At 33.0% G+C, this 18,480-nt stretch overlaps 1 protein-coding gene across 9 annotated transcripts in view; it reads left to right on the top strand.

Moving 5' to 3' along the window:
- ANKS1B (ankyrin repeat and sterile alpha motif domain containing 1B) overlaps positions 1-18,480 on the top strand; it is a gene marked incomplete at its 5' end in the record, with an annotated part of 1,127,620 nt that overhangs the window by 205,550 nt on the left and 903,590 nt on the right. For all 9 annotated transcript variants that reach the window (XM_081311098.1, XM_081311097.1, XM_081311094.1 and 6 more), the window contains 2 exons: positions 2,147-2,260; positions 5,710-5,876. In XM_081311098.1, coding sequence (XP_081167224.1) covers positions 2,147-2,260; positions 5,710-5,876 — 281 coding nt within the window. The remainder of the gene's footprint in view (positions 1-2,146; positions 2,261-5,709; positions 5,877-18,480) is intronic.

Raw genomic sequence — 18,480 nt, 5'->3', positions numbered from 1 at the left:
TTTTGCTAATCTTTGTTTTTGATAAAGGTCATTTAGAACATTTGTAGTTAGTTCCAGTTTTTGGTTTCTCAAAGGTTTGACTACTATTTAGGTACTAGTTTTTATTGCAGAATTGTATAGTATACTTCTCTATTTGATCTAAAACTTTTATGAGAAATTTAGATTTAAAAGTGTTCTCATTTGCTGGATGATTAGGCTTGGCATGTGGCATGTCACATTAAAAATCCAGATGTTCTTTTTGCCCTTTTTAATAGGCTTCTTCTTGTTCAGCAGTGTATAACAGAGGAATGAGGAGGAGTAGGTTTCACTGGAAGTCTATTGGGAAACTTAACAACCTTTATCCTTGCAGCAAGATAAATGATTTAAAACCAACTAGGACAGGGGACATGTAAAAACAGGAGTCAACAAAGCTCAAAGAGGGGTATAAAGAATAAAGGATCATTATAGTCTGTTTCTATTTCCAAAACCTTTCATGGAAGTTTAAGTCCCTACAATTTTCTTGTCAATAAAGAAGTTAATTGCAAGTCAAATACATACAGAGATGAATCAGAGAATCCAAGTATGACTTTTCATATAAATTCAAGCTAAAATCAAGTTGAATGAAAACTAAAAAATAAAAGTGGTACACATAATTTTTATCCCTTTTCTCCTGTAGGCACTTGTGTTGTGTCTAGCTGAACTTAAGAACACAAAAAAACTGAAGCTTGTGTATAACAAAACATCAAAATTGAGCCTTGTGCCCTTTGGGAGAAGTAAAATACATGTCTCCCACTAAAAAGAGGTCATGACATAATTTTACACATTTTTAACATACTGCACTGGCTCATGAGTATGTTATTATATATAGGAGTAACTTATCTCTGCTCCCTTAAAATGTGAAGGGTCATTAGATATGTGAGTTTGTAATAGGGATATGAGACACCCTTAAAATTTTTCAAATTGTTGGCAAATTTCAGAATGTAAACATATTATATTTTTTACATTCCTTGATTTCACATCACTGCTATATTTTAAATCTAATGAAAGAATTTGATATCAAAATAAGGCCAATCTTTAGTAAAATTTATAGATAAAGTTACTACCTTACAAAATTGTCATTCAGTTTATGTAATTGCCACATTGTTCAGAAATTTTGAAGATAGAATTCCAGAGGTTGCTTTCTTTTCCAGTAGAATTTGTCCAGTAGAATTGTCCTTTAATTCTAAGTATATCAAATATTGTGCGCATAGTAAACAGTATTTATGTTTTAACTGCTATTATTATTATTATGTCTATCAAAAAAGGAAAAATGATGGAGCTGGGGTAGTACCTCCATGGTAGAGTGCTTGCTTAGTATGTGTGAGGCATAGAGTTTGATTCTCAGCACCGCATATAAAAAACAAAGGTCCATTGACAACCGAAAATACTAAAAAAAAAAAAGTAAAAATGAGTGTGGGACATAACTCCAAGAATAATAGGAATGAATTTACTTTGTGGAAGTAAAATTAAATATGCAAATTATGCCTACCTCGCAAGATTATAACACTATTATAAAATAAACTTACCCAATTTCATTCACATTACCTGATAGGTGATTGAATTCATCTGAATTGAACATCTCTGTTCAATAGAGGTGAACAGAAATGTTTGAATAGTCAGGTCTATTCAAAGTATCTTTCAGAGAGCTTTAAACCTTCAGATTGAAAAATTTTAAGGAAACTAAGATTCTATTACATCCTAGTTTAAGTTAAATCCATCTAGATTTACTTATATTTACTTATTTTTCTATTTATTTGGTGTGGTACTGGAGATTGACCCAGGGCCTCATGCTTTCTAGGTAAGCATTCTGCCATTGGGCTATATATCCTCAGCCTTATATATATTTTAAGAAAATAATGGGATAAGTTTAGTTTTCAAAATAAAGGGTTCATGAGTTTTTCCCAAAGTATCTTTTGTATTTAAAGATCTCAAATTAATGACACATCACAAAGTTCTTATGGTTTTTTTTAAGTTCTTTGAAAACTTAAGATATACTTAAGATATGAGGAAATAAATGGAAAATGGATCATCAGAAGTAAAAAAAAAGTTTACTTTTTGACATAAATGAATTTACTTTTTTTAACATAAATGAATTCAAGTATGTAATCTCAAAAACATATATACACAGAATATTTAGAAGGCATGGGAAGAGCAACAGCCCTTGAAGAGCATGTACAGGAAGATACAACACAAGAAACCCACATTTCATCTCCTGTTGAATCTCCTTCCCAAAAGACCAAAAGTGAGTATCTAATTACAAAGCCTGGAAACTATATTACACTTGTATGTCCAAATTTGTCACGTATGCATAAGAAGGCTATCAGTTGTGAAAACCTCATATGAGTCATATCCTATTCTCTATATTTTATAAATTTATTCAGTCAAAATTTATACAGTCTCTACTACTCGCTGGGACCATTTGCAGACCTGACATACAGCAGTGGGCAAAGCAGATTGCAGCTCCTGCTGTAATGAAGTTCATATGAAGTAATATTTTATAGCTTTTTAAAATAGATGTGTTTTTTCTAGATTTATTGAGGTTTACTTAACAGATTATGTTTATGTTTACAGCATACAATATAATGTTGTATATGTAATACATTATGAATTAATTATCACAATAAAGCTAATTAACAAATTTATCTCTTCACATAGTTAATTTTTTTAAAGTGGTGAGAACACTTAGGAAATCCCAGGTATATATTATAATATTAGTAACTGTAGTCACCATGCTATACATTAAATCTCCAGAATTTTTTCATTCCCCTGTTAACTAAATTTTTAACCCTTCGATAAGTCTGTCTCCATTATCTCCACCCTCCATCCCTTGGCAACCACCTTTCTACTCTTTGCATTTATGAGTTAGACATTTTTAGATTCTACATATAATTGAGATCATACAGTATTTGTCTTTCTGTGTCTGCCTTACTGCACTCAGCAAAATGTCCTCCAGTTTTATCCATATTGTCCTAAATGATAGGATGTTCTTCTTTTAAGAGTGAAGGACACTGGATTACAATATGGACAGTATTAGGTGCAAACGTGCGCGCGCACACACACACACACACAGAATATATTCTTTATCAGTTCATTTAACAATAAACACTTAGGTTGTTTCCATATCTTGGCTATTCTACATAATGCTGCAGTGAACATGGGGGCACACATATCTCTTTTAAAGTTATTATTATATTTGGTTTGAATAAATACCTACAAGTGGGATCACTGGTAGTTCTATTTTAAAATTTTTGATGAACTGTCGGGGTTTTTGCCCCCCTCCTGACCAGCAGGAGAAGCAGGAAAAGCACACCCTGACCAAGATAAGCCAAGAAAGGTAAAGGTCGACTGGCCGCCCACACCCAGGCTCCTTCCTTCCCTCCCGGGAGGACAATCAGACGTGCCAGGGAGAACAGTCAAAGCAGGATCTCTTTAATAAGGAATCAAATCAGAAACTCTGCGTCTGATAGAAGATAAAGTTGGCTCCGATCTACAGATTGTGCGGTCGGGCTCCAAATTCCTTAATAGGACACCCATAGCACAAGAGTTAACAACTAGAATCAACAAATGGGACTTAATTAAACTTAAAAGTTTTTTCTCAGCAAAAGAAACAATAAGAGAGGTAAATAGGGAGCCTACATCCTGGGAACAAATTTTTACGCCTCACACTTCAGATAGAGCCCTAATATCCAGAGTATACAAAGAACTCAAAAAATTAGACAATAAGATAACAAATAACCCAATCAACAAATGGGCCAAGGACCTGAACAGACACTTCTCAGAGGAGGATATACAATCAATCAACAAGTACATGAAAAAATGCTCTCCATCTCTGGCAGTCAGAGAAATGCAAATCAAAACCACCCTAAGATACCATCTCACTGCAGTAAGATTGGCAGCCACTATGAAGTCAAACAACAACAAGTGCTGGCGAGGATGTGGAGAAAAGGGTACACTTGTACATTGCTGGTGGGACTGCAAATTGGTGCGGCCAATTTGGAAAGCAGTTTGGAGATTCCTGGGAAAGCTGGGAATGGAACCACCATTTGACCCTGCTATTGCCCTTCTCGGACTATTCCCTGAAGACCTTAAAAGAGCATGCTACAGGGACACTGCCACATCGATGTTCATAGCAGCACAATTCACAATAGCTAGACTGTGGAACCAACCCAGATGCCCTTCAATAGATGAATGGATAAAAAAAATGTGGCATCTATACACAATGGAGTACTATGCAGCAATAAAAAATGACAAAATCATAGAATTTGCAGGGAAATGGATGGCACTAGAGCAGATTATGCTTAGTGAAGCTAGCCAAACCCTAAAAAACAAATCTCATTGTGGTTTTGATTCACATTTCCCAGATGATTAATTATGTTGAATACCTTCTCTTATACCTGTTGACACATTTGCATGTCTTTTTTGGAGAAATGATGTTTCAGGACCTTACCTAATTTTTTATTCAAGTTTTTGATATTTTCCTATTGAGACTTTTGAGTTTCTTATACATTTTGGATATTAATCCCGGTCAGATCTGTGATTTGTACATATTTTCTACTGTTTCTTAGGTTGCCCTTTTACTTCACTGGTTGTTTCCTTTGCTGTACAGATACTTTTTAGTTTGATTCAGTCCTACTTGTCTATTTTTGATTTTGTTATCTATACTTTTGCTATTGTATCAAAAATAGAAATCATAGTTCAGATTAATGTCAAGAAGCTTTTACTCTGTGTTTTCTTCTGAGAGTTTCGTGGTTTCAATTTCCACATTTAAGTTAATTTATTTTAGTTGATTTTTGTATATGATGTAAGATAAGGGTACAATTTTATGTGAGATACACACACACACACACACACACACACACACACACATATATATTCCATTTTTTAAACACCATTTATTAAAGAGACCATTTTTTATGTATTTTCAGTTCTTGGTACACTTGTTGAAGAGCTATAGTAATAAAAATAGCATAGTACTGGCATAAAAATAGACACAGACCAATGAAACAATTTAAAAACCCAGAAATAAACCCATACATCTATGGTCAACTGATCTTAAATATATTTTTATTTCAGAATAAAAATAATAAGATCTATAGTATAAATGCTTGAAATGTTTTTCAGAATAATTAGAGGAATATTTACTTTTCTGAGACTGCTAAGAAAAGTTAATATTTGCATGTAACCTATGAAATATTCATGTTTGGCAGGTTATATGTATTAGTTATTTGTTCCTTCTGTGTTTTCTCTTTATATCATTTTAAAGTTATGATTCTCTACTTTTCTAATTTTTTTGTTTAAAGTTCTATTTATGTTTATTGCAGCTAGGAAGTAGGCTCTCAGTACAATTTCAAATTTGTTAATAAATCATCAGATGATTCTGTCAGTGAGGTAAAGTGCCAGTAAAAGATTACTGAAAAATTAATTCCTATAATAAATAAAGCTATAGGAATTATAATTCCAGGAGTTTTATGTATTACAACTATGTAAACTTTCAAGTCTTATTTCTATTTGAGAAAGAATAAATACAGGCAAAATTGGAATCTCTTGTTTGTTAATATTTTTGTGTTATAGTTTAATACCTTCTACTTATTCTCATTTATCATATTTTGAGTTTTCAGATTTTTATTATTTAATGTTAAGTTTCAGCAGTAATCTTTGTTGAAATCTGATAAAATTACTATTTTTTTATAGGTGAAACTGTGACTGGAGAACTATCAAAACTCTTGGATGAAATAAAGCTCTGTCAAGAAAAGGATTATTCTTTTGAAGATTTGTGCCATACAATATCAGATCACTACTTAGATAACTTGAGCAAGATTTCAGAGGAAGAACTTGGGAAAAATGGAAGCCAGAGTGTAGTAAGTAAGAGGGGAAATGAAGACAAAGTGTTTGTCTTTGGTAGTTCAGTATGTACACGTAAATGGCATGGGATTTGGTCATTGTTAGATTATCAGATTCCACCACTATTGAATGCCAGTCTCTCTTTGTCTTTCTCTAATTTTCATTGGGGTTCTATGCTCATTGAATGTGCAGTGGAAGAATGATGTATAACTTATAATTTGTGATGGTCTCTCTATTGTCAGACTCTCATAATACTTGGAGTCATAATTTCTTTAGTTATGTTCATTTAGTTTTATTGAGCATAATTTTATTGGTTCCCAAAGAAAATTCCTTTTGTCAATCTTCCCCATTTTCTCTATAAAAAAAGTCTAATCCCTCTTCAAAAAGATTGAGAGAGCCAAGCTATGTGTCTAGCTCCTCAGTCACTCCTTAAGTCATAGTAGGAGAAAGAAATTTGAATCTGTATATTTAAAAAACCTGCAAATCCCAAGGGGATTCTCCCTTATGAGCTCAGAATCTAAAGTATGAGTTAGAGATTCTTGTTTATTATGGATTTTTAAATATTTATTTTTTAGTTGTAGTTGGACACAATACCTTTGTTTTATTTATTTATTTTTATGTGGTTCTGAGGATCGAACCCAGGGCCTCGCACATGCAAGGTGAGCGCCTGCTCTACTGCTGAGCCACAATCCCAGCCCTCATTATGGATTTAAAATTTTTTTTTAGTTGTAGATGAACACAATGCCTTTATTTAATTTATTCCTTTTTTTTAGTTGTAGATGAACACAATGCCTTTATTTAATTTATTCCTTTTTATATGGTGCTAAGAATCAAACCCAGTGCCTCACATATGCTAGCCAAGTGCTCTACCACTTAACTACATCCCCAGCCTTCATGATGGATTTTTATATATACACAATAACAAGCAAAACTGTAGAGAATCAATAAACTTAAAATTAAGATTTATAAATCTACTTTTGTCCTATAGAGGAAGGATTGATAGTATCTACTGGTAGTAAAGAAAATACATTATTATGATATAAACCATTTACTCACTTTTAGAACTTTAGAGAAACTTTATACTTTACACAAAAGCCAATAATAGACTGTGTTAAGTATGTCGTATTATTTGTGAAAACTAAAAGAGTATGAAGCATAATGACTATCCATATATATATATATATATATATATATATTATAATTTTTTTTAGTTGTTCATAGACCTTTATTTCATTTATTTAAATGGGGTGCTGAGAATCGAACCCAGTGCCTCACACATGCCAGGCAAGTGCTTTATCGCTGAGCTACAGCCCCAACTCCTATCCATATCTATTTTGAGAACATTTATTTCATGTAGTTACTTAAATAAGTTATGACACTGTTTCCCTGAATACATTTGCTAATCTAGTTCCATGGCTAAACTTACCTCCTATGCCTGCCTTTTTTTTTGTTTCCTTTTTTTTCTGCACTGTATTTTGTAAGGCATCATATTATTAACCACCCCGCCAAATTATTTATGAATATTTAAAAAGTATTTTTTACATGAATACTTACAGGTTTTACAAAATAAAAATTTTATATTAATGAAATGCTTATGATGTTAGACAAAATTCCATTTGAAATCTAAAATAGATGATATCTATCTTGAAATTACAAATCAGTTGCATTTTAGGATTTTTTGAAAGTCACTTATAAATTAAAACATATTTATTACTTAGAATTTAAAACACGTTTGTCCTGCAAAACTGATGCATGATGCTTGAATTTTTATATCTGTTAATATATTAGATATTTTATATCTGTTATATTCAGACTCTCATTCTGTAAATATTTCTCTAAACTGGTATCTTCTTGCTCTCTATTTCTAAACTTACAAAAACTTTTCAAGCTATTCCAAAAATCCTAATTTTTTAGACCAGTGGTTTCTAAACCTTTCTTTTTGTATATACCCTTAGTAAAGAAATTTTGAGTGTGCATCCCTAATGTATTTGTTTACAAATTATGTGTACCTATTACTATCCTAACAATATATGGTGTGAATTATGAGATATTTATTATTCAGTAAATTCAAAATGAGGAAGGCAAGGAATAGAAGAATAGAAGCTGTAATTTTTTTCTTTTAATCAGTATTTTATGTTCTCTGTGGTCTGTGCATTCTGTTTGGAGACCATGATAGAAATTTTTAGGAGGTGATAGGAGGATCTTTTGATAATGAGAGGGTGATAGTTTGGGGAGGAGATGGCCAAAATCTTTTCTGGCTTTTTTTTTTTTTTAAATAAGCAGAAGACTGTATCGTGATAGTGGCAAGAGAGAGATTGTTTATAAATTGAATTTAACTCCTTGAAATTTGAACCCATATGTTCCTACACTACCCTTTCTTTGTTCTTATGACAACCTATAGTGCTTTTGCAACTGTTATCATAGAAAACATTAAAAGTCACCCAAGGCAGAAAAGCAGATAATATATATGATATTAACAGCTAGTATTTATTTATTTGGAGTAGTAGAATTTAGAAAGGGGAAAGATGAAAGATAAGATTAGAAGGCTAGGTAAGGTTAGGTCATAGATAATTTTGAATGTCAGGCTAAGAATTTTGGTATTTATTCTTTAGGAAATGAGAAAAATCTAAGGGATTTTGGGCAGATAAAAGATATCAATGGAACTGGCTTTTCAGAAGATGAATATTTTATAAACTTGTTATTGAATGTTTAGAAAGTAATCCAATTACACTGGCCCTTCCCTATAACCTGTGTTGTTTGTTTTTATTCCCTGTTTAGTTGTATATATTTATTTCCATTCATCAAAAATGTGTTTCTGGAATATTGTTTTGAATTATCCTCTCAAATTATGCAGGAAGCTCAATGAAGCACCTAATATAGATGGTTTTTACTGTGTTTGGAGTTATAGATTTCTAAGATCAAAATGAAATATGGTTCTTGATTTCAAAATGCCTGTCTCACAGAGCCTTCAGTATAGTTAAGACCAACATATAAAACACATATATATTACCATTTGACATTTAGTGGGTACTTGGTATTTCCTATTCTAGTGCTGTACATAATTTAGGCCCTATTAAGCAATTCTAACAGTGAAGTTATAGATTTAGGAAATGACTCATATTGTAAGTGGCATATGAGGATTAAAATCAGAGTCAATTTTTAAATTCCCAGCTACATTTCTTATTGTAAGGTATCCTGTGGCCAAAGGAAAAATTTTTTTAAAAGGGAGAGATAAGTGAAGATTTACAGATATTCATTGAAAGCTACATTTATGGGTAAGGAGGGACTAAAATGGAGTGCTGGAGGAAGGAGAAATGTGCCTTATACCTGTGTTGGAATGAATGAGAGGTTTCAGCCTAAAAGACAATGTATTGAAAAGCATAGAGGAAAGAATTAGCATATAATTTGAAGAGAACGGTTTACTATGAGAATTGGTTTTTGAAAATACTTGAAAATAAAGTTGGATAAGTAAATATAATACCTACCACTTATTGAGAACTCAAAATACTACTGAGATAGTAGTATTCTTCCCATTTTATAGATGAGAAAGTGGAAACAGAGAGCTATAATGACTTTCCAAGTTCACAGTGTTTAAGACAGTACTAAATATCTGGCTTGTTCATTGTAATATGAAAAATAATTCCAAAAGTATTTCAGATGAGATAAAATGAAAGGAAAACATGTTTTGTAGCATTCCCGTTATTCACAAATGTGTTTACATACTAGTGGTGTGACTTGAATTTGGGGAGTATTTTTGCTCTTAGGTCAGTGTAACTTTTATTGCCTCTTTTCTTCCAATAGAGGGCACTCTGAGTCAGGAATTCAAATATAAAATCAGCCATCTTATGTAAGAACTTTATTTTTGTACCGGATTTCTTTGGTTTTATAAGTATTAACATTAAGGTGGTAGTTGGAACAGTTTTACTATATAAGTGAATTTAAAATTAAATTCTTATTACAATTAAATTTATTCAATCAGCGGCTTTGTATTTAATGTAAAGGCCAGTTCAAGTTAAAAGTACCTTTGTCTTACACACATTTTAATCCAGCAGTCTGTTCTAAATACTCTTATAATATGCATATGAATCCATTTTCTAAGTTGGATTAGGACACTATATAATACAGAATGTAGATTTTGAAGAAATATAAATATCTTCACATTCTTTACTAGCTCATGAAATTTAGGTTTTTGAAAGAATACAAAATTATTGGGAAAAATTTTCTGTTACCTTCATTTGTTTTCCCAAGCCCTATGTTTGTTTTTCTCTCCACATGTATAAACAAAGTATGCAATTCTCAGAAGTGAACTCATCATGCCAAAGGTAAGCTGATGAAGAACATTAGGGCAGATTTGATCTAGTTTTCAGGAAAACTTTTTATCTTAGATTTAAAATGGAAAAAGCATTTTTACCTCACTACCCTGTGTCTCTAAGAAATAAATAAGAAGCTTGCAGGATGAAATGCTGCATGCCTTTTTTCTCCTGAGAGAGAACCTGGACATAAGCAGCATCTGGAACATTTGGTTTAAAAGGGGTTGCACTGGTGTTATTTTTGTTTTGTTTTGTTTTGCTTTTTTGCAGTATCACACAGCGAGTACACTTCTTTTTTTCTATTTCACTTTTTTTTCCTCCATAACATCTGTAATTATATTTTAGCCCTTTGAAGTATGAGATGTTTTATTTTAGTATGTCAGGATTTCAAGATTCACCTTGAAATATCTACATTTACACTAAGCTTCTATAAAGTATCTTGAGAGTGCTTTCCAGAGGAAGGGTTCCTGATTTTGGAAATATACTTAATCTGGTGCAAAAATCATCAATAGAGTAAAATTAGATTTTCTAAAAACAAATGGTGTTTCTGAAACAAAGTTTGCTTTCAAACACATGCTAACTCAATTTCTAGAGCTTGTGATCAGGAATGTACCAATTTTAGAATTTTCAGAGTCCTTAATGACTGTTTTTTTCCAGTTCTTGTAAGAAACAGTTCCTTTGAAAGTGAATATTCTAAAATATAAATAGTGAGTTTTTTAAAGGATTATAACTGATTTGTTAGCATATTGAATTATTTTTTATAGTGGAGTTAATTCCTAAGCAGTGCAAACTATTATCTCATTAGATGTGGTGTTCAGAAGATAATTTTTAACTCCAACAAGTCATGTCTTATATAGTTAAACAGGTTTTGAAAGTTGTGACTCAAGGCTGCTGGGTATTTAGCCAAGCCTTGGATTCCCTAATAGATTTTCCAGGAATCAGGGAATACATGGAACTAGGATTCTGTTGACCTGTGGTAATACTTTGAAACAATATGAAGTACATAGATGTTCTAAAATACACACACACACACACACACACACACACACACACACACATATATATATATATATATATATATATATATAACATGTAAAAAATCTGGAATCAGAATGGTTAGATTTTTGTCTTTACACTCACCTCAGTAAGAACTTTTTGTAACTATAGTGAATCTAGGTAGATTTTTGAGATATTCTTCTGAACTTTTAACACAATTGCTTTTACATTTCAAGATATATCTTTTTCTGCTTTGTCTTATAGATGTATACATTTATATATTATTTGTTATAGACTCCTCTGTGGTTGGATCTTTATTTAATTGATATGTCATCTTATCCTGCCTAACACAGTGCATTACATTTGGTGATCTCTCAAAGTGTTGAGAGCCACAGCCGGAGGGGCCCCAGTAAACTTCCAGCTGCCAGCAAACTTTCAGACTGCCAGCTGATGATTGGCTCACAGGGGCCCCAGCAACATCTAGCTGATTGGCTCCTCTGCGGTGATGCTCATTGGGGGACTTCTTTGGCTCCGCCCACGTGACCCAGCCAATCGGCCTCAAGAGCAGGAGGATTGTGGGAGGTGGTGAGGCTTGTGTTTGGGTGAGAGGCTTGTGGGAAGCAGGTGGTGGCAGTTGGGCTCTGAGGGTTTTTCCTGAGGAGCTGTTTTGTTTGGCCTGTGTGGTTCTAAAAATAAAGTTCGTTTCTTTTGACAAGTGGCTCCTGAATTGTGCCCAGCCAGACTGCGGCATCAAAGTTCATTGGGTGAATAAGTGAATAAAAGGGCAACAAACACGATATGTAAAAGTGCATATATTCTTGTAAATAAACCATCAGCAGTGCAAAACATGTTTAATTATTTGGGGATGAATTACAGAATTCAAGGAGAGATTTTTCTTACCAAGCACAGAATCTCAGCCAACTTTCTTAGGGAGGAAATAGTCTTAGAGTTAAGGTATGAGGTTGTGAGTTGCAGACTTGGTTTTATAAGCCTGTTCAGTTACTTACTATTGGGTGACCTTCAGAAGTTATTTGATATTTCCAAAACTTTTCATCAGTTAAAAACAAAATTACTATAGTTTTCTGTCAGCTGTAGAAAATAGCTATTTTATTTTCTTTTGTGCTGCTAAAGACATGCCATTTTAATTTTTGTGTTTAGACTTTGTTCAGACTTGTTGATTTCATCAATGCTTATGTAGACAGGGTTTCTTAAGTGGCATTTCAAATATTTGGTTCTAGCTGAAGTGTCCATCAGTGGACGAGTGGATAAAGAAAATGTGGTATAGTCAATGGAGTTTTATTCAGCCATAATGAAAAATGAAATTATGTCATTTGCAGGAAAATGGATAGAACTGAGACTATTATGTTAAGGGAAATAAGCCAAACTCAGAAAGTCCAGGGTTATGTTTTCTCTCATATGTAGATGCTAGAGAGGAAAAAGGAAAAGAAAGATGTGTGTGTGTGTGTGGGGGGAAATCTCATGAAAATGGAAGAGAGATAGTAGAGGAAAGGTACCAGAGGGAAGAAAGAGGGGAGGGAAAAGGGAAATACTGGGTAATGATTTTGGCCAAATATATTGTTACATCATGTGCATGCACAAATATGTAACAACAAATCCCACCATTATGTATACCTGTAATATACCAGTAAAAAAATATGGGGAAAAACTCACAGATAATGTTATTTAGTTAAAAAAGATTTTTTTGGTTCTTAGATTGGTCTTAATATTTTACTTTGAAAAAGATATGTCTCAATCAAATTTGGACACCTTAGGAATATATAATATAATAAATATTGAACTTACATGATAAATCATCTAAAAGTTATGAGCTTAAGATAGAAACACAAAATTCAGTGGGAATTAATATAAAATATCATATATATAATATAAAATACTATGTTTAGATTTCTAAAAAATTATTAGTATAAGTACAAGATGGAAGAGATTTATTTTGGGAGGGTAGTTCATATAAATTTGGCAGATATTTAAGTCAAACATGGTGGTGCTTATCTATAGTCCCAGCTACTTGGGAAACTGAGGCAGGAGAATCTCTTGAGCTCAGGAGTTTAAGACCTATTTGGGCGACATAGAAAGATCCAATCTCAAAAAAAAAAAAAAGTTTTGGGATATTTATGTTACAGCAGCTGCTCTGTGAGCCAGCAGTGAGAATCAGCTACTAAAAGTCAATAAACAGTTAATAAACTATGATGTCTGAAAACCAATTGTAATACTAGACACTAGCATTTATTAAACACAGAATTTTAACTAGGTACTAGGCATTGTAAAAGCATGATAAAATCATTTCTTTATTCCTCTCAGCATTCCCAAAGACAGCTTTTTTGTTTTTGTATTTAGTCCTCAATTTGGGAATTAGAAATAAAACAACTTAAGCTACCGAAAGGTAAATCTAAGATCCGAATTTAGGTTTAATGTTTTACAAATTCATGATCCTAATCATTAGGTAATTTTGCCTTTTCTTAGTATTGTCCAGATTGACTTTCTCTTACCTTTTCATCATCCCTGACATTTTTGTGGCCCTCGACTTTCATTACCTCTTACCTCAATTATTGCAAGAGCCTCTTATATATTCATCTGCTCCAATTTATTCTGATCACTGCTGCCAAATGAATACGCCTTAAGTGCAGTTCTGATCCTTTCATTGTCTTACTCAAACTTAGCACTGGTTCTCCCTGTAAAAATTAAATGTGAACTTCTAACTCAAAGTCAAGCCCCTCAATTTCTAGTTGCAGTATTTATTTATGGCTTTATCTTTTTTTGGTACCAGGGATTGAAGCCGGGGCACTTAACTGCTGAGCCACATCCCCAGTCCTTTTTCCTTTTTTATATTTTATTAGAGACAGGGTCTCACTGAGTTGCTTAGGGCCTAACCAAGATGCTGAAGCTGGCTTTTAACTCAGGATTCTCCTGCTTCAGACTTCTGAGTTGCTGGGATTACAGGTGTGTGCCATTGTACCTGGCTTATGGCTTTGTCTTTTAATAATGTCTTAGATAAACATAATGCTTCAGGAAAATAGGATACTCCCAAGCATGACTGTCTTTACTTATTTGTTTCTATGTTCACAATGTCTTATCTGTATAGAATTCTTTTTTCTACAGTCTTTACTTTTTTAAAACCATTCTTTACAATACCTTTTTAAATCTTTCTGTTTAGACCCAGAATTTAGATCAGATATCATTATGTTATATTTATAAGTCTGTATATAAATTCTGTAATCTGCTTGGTATTATTTATGCATAGTCTTTCTTGAATTTGCTTATAAACTACTTGATGATGGAAAATATTAATGTATATGTGTGTGTATCTGCCGCAGTCTTGGCTGGGCACAAAATCACGAGCCACTCACAGCTTTGTAGATTCAAACAGCAATTCTTTATTCCCGAACTCACACCGGCCTCTACACATACGTTCTGGGGAAATCCAAATTCTGCCCGCCCAATTCACGTCCCAAATACTTTCTCAATTCCACGAGAACTCAACGGGAACTCAGGCAGCAGGATACGCCCTATTCCCAGCAGCAATAACCTTAAACCTGGAACTGCCTTAAATCCAGATTGTCCTAAACCCAAATTATCCTAAACCGGGATGCTTCCTAAAACCTGCAGGATACACCCTAAACCTGGATCCACCCTCGTCCTTGAGCAGGGTCACCTTTCTCAAACACACATGCAATGTCACAGCGAATTTCCAAGGCAAGTCCATTTAACATGGGGTACGCTGGCAAGGAAATTTCGATGCGTCATTCCTACTTGGCAGTGGCCCTCAGCATGTATCTTTAGTATAGCTCCCTCTGATATACTTAATAAACGTTTATTGAATTGATACAACAGGACATAAATCATGAAAAAGTCTGTTTGAGACCTGCATTTTGATGCAGACCTGTGAGAAGAGCTCTAAGATGAACTGTTTTGTAACTCATTGATTTTTCAAAGGATGAGTGCCTCACCAGTTTGTCTTGAAGACAAAATGAAATACCTAGTTAAAGTAAATTATCAACTGTCTCATAACTTCAAATCACTAGTATTTAAGGCCATGTTATATCTTTCTTATGTAATAATTTATCTTTCTCACTGATAACAAGGAAATATCATACTACAAATACCATATTTGATTCCTGCTGATATATGTAAAGGAAATTAATATAAGAATAAAGGAAATTATGTTTCATTACGTATATTATTAATATTCAAATTCCCTAATATATTTGAATTCCTTCATATAATTCTGTGTAATTGAGAGGACTATTTTTGAAGCAGTTTTTTCATCTAATCATATGGAAAATGGGCTTCACTGAACATGTTGTTTTTTTTCTCCAAAGTTTTAATGATTCTTTTATATTATGATGTACCCCATTGATGATGCATATTATTTTAGTGTGCATGTTCTTTTTTTTGTTTTTTCTCCATATTTAAAAAAATATTGCATTATTTTTGTGCATAATGGTGGGATTTTTTGTTACATATTACTGCATGCACACAAATAACAATATAATTTGGCCAATATCCCTCCCCAGCACTTTTACTCCCTCTCCTTCTCCCACCCCCTAGTGTCTTTGTTTTTTCTACTGATCTTTCTTTGATTTTCATGTGATCATCCCCCCCCACTTTTCTTTTCCTTTCTAGCTTCCAGATGAGAGAATTTGACTTATTTGCTTAACCTAATGGTTTCAAGTTCCATTCATTTTCTGACAAATGACATAATTTCATTCTTCTTTACAGCTGAATAAAATTCAGTTGTGTATACGTATCACATTTTCACGGACACCTAGGCTGATTCCATAGTTTGGCTATTTAGAATTGTGCTGTTATAAACATGGGTATGCAAGTATCGCTACAGTATGCCGATTTTAATTCTTTAGGATAAATATCAAGGAGTGCAGTAACTGGGTCAAGTTGGTTTCATGCCTAGTTGTCTGAGGAAACTTCATATTGATTTCCATAGTAGTTGTATGAATTTACAATCTCACCAACAGGGTAAAAGTGTTCTTTACACTGTTGTATTATTTTATTACTTGGTATTGTTTGTTTTATTGATGTCTGTTATTCTGACTGGTAGGAAATAAAATATCAGTATAGTTTTGATTTGTGTTTCCCTAATTGCTAATAATGTTGAACATTTTTTCTATATTTATAGGCCAGTAGTATTTTTCTTTTCAGAAGTGTCTGTATAATTCATTTACCCATTTATTAATTGGGTTATTTGATTTTTAGTATTAAGATTTTTGATTTCTGTAAATATTCTGCATATTAGTACTTTGTTAGAAGATTAGCTAGCAAAGATTTTCTCCTATTCTTTAGGTTCTCTCTTTACATTCTTATTATTTCCTTTGCTGTGCAGAAGATTTTTAATTTTATACCATCTCACTTATTAAACCTTGGAATTATTTCCTGAGCTTTAGGGGTCCTACTGAGGAAGTTGTTGCCTGCACCTGTATGCTGGAATATTGACCCATTTTCTCCCTTAGGATTTGCATAGTTTCTGGTCTAATTTCTAGGACTTTGCTCCATTTTGAGTTGCATTTTGTGCAGGGTGAGAGAGAAAAGTCTACTCTCATTCCTCTACATATGGATAACCAGTTTTCCTGGCACCGTTTGTTAAAAATGCTGCTTTTCTCCAATGTCTTTTTGGCACCTTTGTCTAGGACCAGATGACTGTAGATGTATGTTGGTCTCTTGGCTTCTGTACCATTGGTCTATGTGTCTTTTTATGTCATTTGTTACTGTGGCTCTGTAATACAATTTGTATACAGGTATTATGATACCTCCAGCATTGCTTTTTTGGCTTAGAATTGCTTTGACTATTCTGTACTTTTATTCTTCCAAATGAATTTTAGGAGTTTTTGTTTTTGTTTTTAGTTTTTTGAAGAATGTCATTGGTATTTTGATATATTGAATCTGAATATTGCATTTAAGAGAATGGCCATTTTAACAATATTAATTCTGTTTATCCATTAATATGGGAGGTCTTTCTATTTTCTAGTATTTTCCTCAATATATGTATTCATTGTTTCATAGTTTGCATTGTAGAGTTGTTCAATTCCTTGGTTAGATTTATTTTTAGTTTCTTTTTTGGGGGGGTGGTTATTGTGAATGGGATTATTTTCCTTATTTCTTTCCAGCAGGTTCATTGTTGGTATACAGGAAAGCTACTGATTTTTTATATGTAGGTTTTGTAACCTGCTACTTTGCTGAATTGGCTTATTAGCTTTAGCAGTATTTTGGTGTAGTTTTTTGGATCTTCTAAACATAGGATCATATCATCAACAAATTGATAATTTAACATCTTCTTTTCCTATTTTTATTTCTTTTATTTCCTTCTCTTATCTAATTTCTCTGGCTAGAATTTCTAGCACTATAGTAAATAGGAGTGGTGAGAGTGAACATCTTTGTCTTGTTTCAGATTTTAAAGGAAATGCTATCAGTTTTTCATTTTCTTTGAGGTTGGCTTTGGGTTTTTTTTTCTTTGTGTGTGTGTGTGTATGTGTTTGTGGGTATCTCTTATGATGTTTAGGTCCTCTGTCCCTAGTTTCTTCAGTGTTTTTATCATGAATTGGTGCTGAATTTTGTCAAAGGCTTTATCTGCATCAATTGAAATGACTAAGTGATTTTTGTCGTGAATTTTGTCTATGTGATGAATTATACTTATTAATTTGTTTTTGTTTAACCATCCTTGCTTCTCTGGGACAAGACCAAGTTGGTCATGATCTACAGTCTTCTTAAATGTTGTTGAATATAATTTGTTAATATTTTATTAAGGATTTTTGCATCTATTTTCATCAGGAATGTTGGTAGTTTTCCTTCCTTTATGTGTCCTTATCCAGTTTTGGTATAAGTGTGATGATGGCCTCATGGAATGAATTTGCAAGTGTTCCATCCCTTTCTATTTCATAGAATAATTTGAGGAACATTGGGATTAGTTATTCTTTTTTTGTGTGTGTGGTACTGGGGATTGAACCCAGGGCCTTGTGCATGCAAGGCAAGCATGCTACCAACTGAGCTAGATCCCCAGCCCTGGGATTAGTTATTCTTTAATGGTCTGATAGAATTCAGATGAGAATTTATTTGGTCCTGGACTTTTCTTTGCTGAAAAGCTTTTTATTATTGCTTCTATCTCATTACTTACTTATTGGTCTGTTGAGATATTGGTCTATGTCCTGTTGATTCAGCTTTGGCAGGTCATATGTGTCTAGGAAAATATACATTTCTTCTAGGTTTTCCAATTTATTGGAGTATACATTTTTGATCCACTGGGTTTCTGTGATGTTTGTGGTAGTTTCTTCTTTTTCAGTTCTAATTT

Source organism: Spermophilus citellus (assembly GCF_964194105.1).
Source record: "Spermophilus citellus genome assembly, chromosome: 10".
NCBI lineage: Eukaryota > Metazoa > Chordata > Mammalia > Rodentia > Sciuridae > Spermophilus > Spermophilus citellus.
Note: the sequence above shows the minus strand (reverse complement) of the source record. Positions and strands in the feature narration are given on the sequence as shown.